At 61.2% G+C, this 3,715-nt stretch overlaps 1 protein-coding gene across 1 annotated transcript in view; it reads left to right on the top strand.

Annotated features, from left to right (window-relative positions):
- ABTB2 (ankyrin repeat and BTB (POZ) domain containing 2) overlaps positions 1–3,709 on the top strand; it is a gene marked incomplete at its 5' end in the record, with an annotated part of 185,313 nt that extends 181,604 nt beyond the window's left edge. The window contains 3 exons of the mRNA XM_010831838.1: positions 1,116–1,184; positions 1,812–1,925; positions 3,418–3,709. Coding sequence (XP_010830140.1) covers positions 1,116–1,184; positions 1,812–1,925; positions 3,418–3,615 — 381 coding nt within the window. The remainder of the gene's footprint in view (positions 1–1,115; positions 1,185–1,811; positions 1,926–3,417) is intronic.
- Between the last annotated feature and the right edge of the window lie 6 nt (positions 3,710–3,715).

The following is a 3,715-nucleotide window of genomic DNA, read 5'->3' as shown; positions in this document are numbered from 1 at the left end:
TTCCCCCCCCCCCCTAGTCCTGGGCACTCAACTCCCAGGGTGGGGGATGGCGGAGGAAGCCAGACGTGGGCCCGCCCAAGGCACACACTGCCTGGAGTAGGGGGACACAGGTACATCCGTGTAACTGTAAGATCTCCACCTGAGCTCCAGCAGGGGCTGTGCAAGACCTCTGGGAGCCCGCGCTCCTCTGAGGGGAGGGGGCGGGCTGATGCCTCCTGGACAGGCCTCGGGCCTGGACGCGGCTGGCACGCCTCTTCCCTCCCCCGCCCTGCCCCAGCGTGGGCTCCTTTCCTCTAGACCCTCTGGTGCCCCTTCCAGCCTCGGGGCCAGCCCTAACAGAGCCCGACTGTGCCGGCTGGAGCTGTGTTTACTTATACCCTTGCCAGCTCCTTGCTGGGGCCGTTTCTTCAGCCAACCAGGGAGAATCATTTTTCTTTTTCCAGCTGGAAACTCCCCAGTCTCCAGCATGATGGCAGAGCTTGTAAGTCAGACCTCAGCAGAACTAAACATAGCCCCTTCCCCAGGCCACCTCATGTCGTGCCGCAGGGCCGCCGGGGTCGGCAGGGTGACCTCTGGGCCAGGTCCCGGGCCTCAGCGCTGCACTGGCTTCCAGGAGGAGGTCGGGATCTGGCTAGCACTGATGGGGAGGTCAGGACTCAGGATTCTGAGGGTAGACAGTCTACCCCTCAGAGCCCCACGTTTAGAATTTCGGTAAGAAGAGAAAATGAGTCATGAGGTGTCTGGTGTGCTGGAAGGGTTCTGAGGAGGCAGGTCCGCCTCATCAGCCTCCCTGCCTGGCCTCAGTTTCCCCAGCTGTGAAGAGTATCCGCCCTCCTGGGCTCACAGGGCTGTTGTGAGGATTGAAGCAAAGCCACTCTGTTGAAGGCAGCTTGCCATACGCATTCCAGGGGAAGCACAAAAATACCTGACGAGAGTCGGGCGGTGTGCAGACGCTGGCACAGAGAGGTCGTGAGGCACTGAGGGCCGGGCAGCGGCTGGAGCAGCGCTCAGCGTCAGGGGCACTGAGGGGCCGGGAGCGGCACTCCAGGGGCTCTGGGTGGGGACAGTGGTGCTGTGGGTCCACCTGGCACTCACATGGGGCCTTTTTCCTGCAGATGATGATGCAGTATCTGTACTACGGGGGAACGGAATCCATGGACATCCCCACCAGTGACATCCTCGAGGTGAGGACCTGGCCTGTCAGGGAGAGGAGCGGGGAGCCCCTGAGCCCATCTACCATGCCTGTGCCCAGCAGAGACATCTGCCAGGTCTCACCCACCCTACTCTAAGAAACACAGCATTGGAGACATGAGGAGGGAAGGAAGGGGTCCTCTGCAAGGACCCCCTGCTTCCCTGCAGGTCCTCGCTCTTCTGAGCGCATGGGAAATGGTGCGCCTGTGGAACCCAACCTCCCAGGCGACACCTCAGGGTTAGAAGGGCCACCCCTGAGGATGGAAAGCCCGGGAGGATCAGAAGGCAGCAGGTATCCCCCTACCTTACCAGGTTACTGCTTAGAGAACGGACCCGCTGCTGGCCACGCGCCTGGCTAGAAGGTCGTGCAGATGAGCAGGCAGCTCGTAGTTGAAGGCCTCGCGACATGAGAAATTCCAACCAGTGTGTGTCCCCTATCAGATACCTCCCAAGGTGTCCTAGCAAATACCTAGATGGCCTGGGGTAGAAATAAATCAAGGCCATCGGACTTAACTGGCAGGTGGGCAGGGAGGGTCCTGGGGGTCAGGGGCTCTCTGTTCCGTGATGCTGGGGCCACGGGCCTGGCCCCGCTCCCCTATGGCCTGTCTTCCTCCCACTAGCTATTGTCAGCTGCCAGCCTGTTCCAGCTGGACGCCCTGCAGCGGCACTGTGAGATCCTGTGCTCCCAGACCCTGAGCGTGGACAGCGCGGTGAACACCTACAAGTATGCCAAGGTGAGGGCCGCTGCTGCCGCCCCCGCCCCCCATCACTCACCCTGCTGTGCCCTGGAAGCTTTGAAGGACAGTGCCACCCTCTCTGTGGCCTGAGGTCATGGCCGCCCAGTAGGGCGGCCCCGCAGCTGGGGAGCTGAGCTCTGAGCCGGGTGGACCCCAGGTCCCATGCCAGCTGTGCCACACTGGGCAGTGAGACCTAGGGCAGCAAAGAGCAGAGCCCCTCCAAGTCAGATCAGTTTTCAACACTACTCGAGTTTCTCCCCAGCTTGGTCCTCCTTAGTCTTCCTCCTTGCAGCAGATGCCACGGTCACCTCCCACACCTGCAATGCATCAGCCACCCCTCCCCGTCCCGCTACCTCCACTCTCCCTGCTCTTGGACGATCGCGTTGGCCTGGCCTCCAACACTTCCTGGCTTTCGCCCTGCAGTCCACAAGGCTCTTTGAAAAGTGTGAAGACCCCACCACTCCCCTACTGAAACTTTTCAAAGGTTTCCCACTGCAAAGTAAAGACCCAGCCCTTATCTGTCACCCCTTACAAGGCCCCCAGGACCCTCTCCCATCTCCCCTTCCGATGCTTCCCTCTCCCTTCACCCGGCCACATGGCCCCCATCTCTTTCTCGTTTCCACCCCAGGACTGCTGCAGTCCCCCAGCAAGTCTCCTCCCCCAGCTGCCCCCAAGTCACACATCTCTCTGCCCCTTCGCCCCTCACTGCCTCAGAGCACTGACTGCTGTCCATGGTCACCTGGCCTGGTTGGTTCCTTGGCTTCTCTTGTCCCCCTGATCTGGAACATCAGCTCCGAGAGAGCCTCACGGACCTGGGCCTCAGGGCCTGCACCCGGTGCCTGGCCCAGAGAGGGCACTCAGCGTTCAGTGAGCCTTTACCACATGAACACTCCTGTGCTGGGCCTTATGCTGCACATCCCACCATGGACAGCCCCTGCCCTTAGGGAGGGAGCTTCCAATCCCATGGGGATGACGACCGCCCCTCAACAAGCCGTCACCAGCAGGACCCAGGCCAAGAACAAGATGCCAGGATGTTCCTGGTGGCACAGCTGGGATTTGAACCCAGATCAGTCTAACCTGTGGAGATGCAGAGATGGAGAAAGCAATGGCACCCCACTCCAGTACTCTTGCCTAGAAAATCCCATGGACGGAGGAGCCTGGTAGGCTGCAGTCCATGGGGTGGCTAAGAGTCAGACCTGATTGAGCGACTTAACTTTTCACTTTCGAGCATTGGAGAAGGAAATGGCAACCCACTCCAGTGTTCTTGCCTGGAGAATCCCAGGGACAGGGGAGCCTGGTGGGCTGCCGTCTATGGGGTCACACGACTGAAGTGACTTAGCAGCAGCAGCAAGGTGCAGAGATAGGGCCTGCCTGCCTCCCTGGGTCTGGGGCTTGAAGGTGGACCTTTGCCCTTGAGGACTGCTTGGGGGCAGTTTTGGGCAGGGCTGTGCTGAAGCTGTGGGTCTCATCCCTCTCCCTGCCCCCACAGATCCACAACGCCCCCGAACTGGCCCTGTTTTGCGAGGGCTTCTTCCTCAAGCACATGAAGGCCCTGCTGGAGCAGGACTCCTTCCGGCAGCTCATCTACGGCCGCAGCAGCAAAGTGCAGGGCCTGGACCCGCTGCAGGACCTGCAGAGCACCCTGGCCGAGCGCGTGCACTCGCTCTACGTCACCTCTCGGGTGTGACGTGTGGGGGCGGCTGGCTCTGCCACTAGGCCTCCCGGCGGGAAGAAAGGCTGGGAGCTTCCTGGGGGTGTCTGGGTCAGCACATAGCCAGCACCGGTGG

This window comes from Bison bison, unplaced genomic scaffold (genome assembly GCF_000754665.1).
Source record: "Bison bison bison isolate TAMUID 2011002044 unplaced genomic scaffold, Bison_UMD1.0 scf7180017864531, whole genome shotgun sequence".
Classification (NCBI taxonomy): Eukaryota; Metazoa; Chordata; class Mammalia; order Artiodactyla; family Bovidae; genus Bison; species Bison bison.
This window is presented reverse-complemented; position numbering and strand designations above follow the sequence as displayed.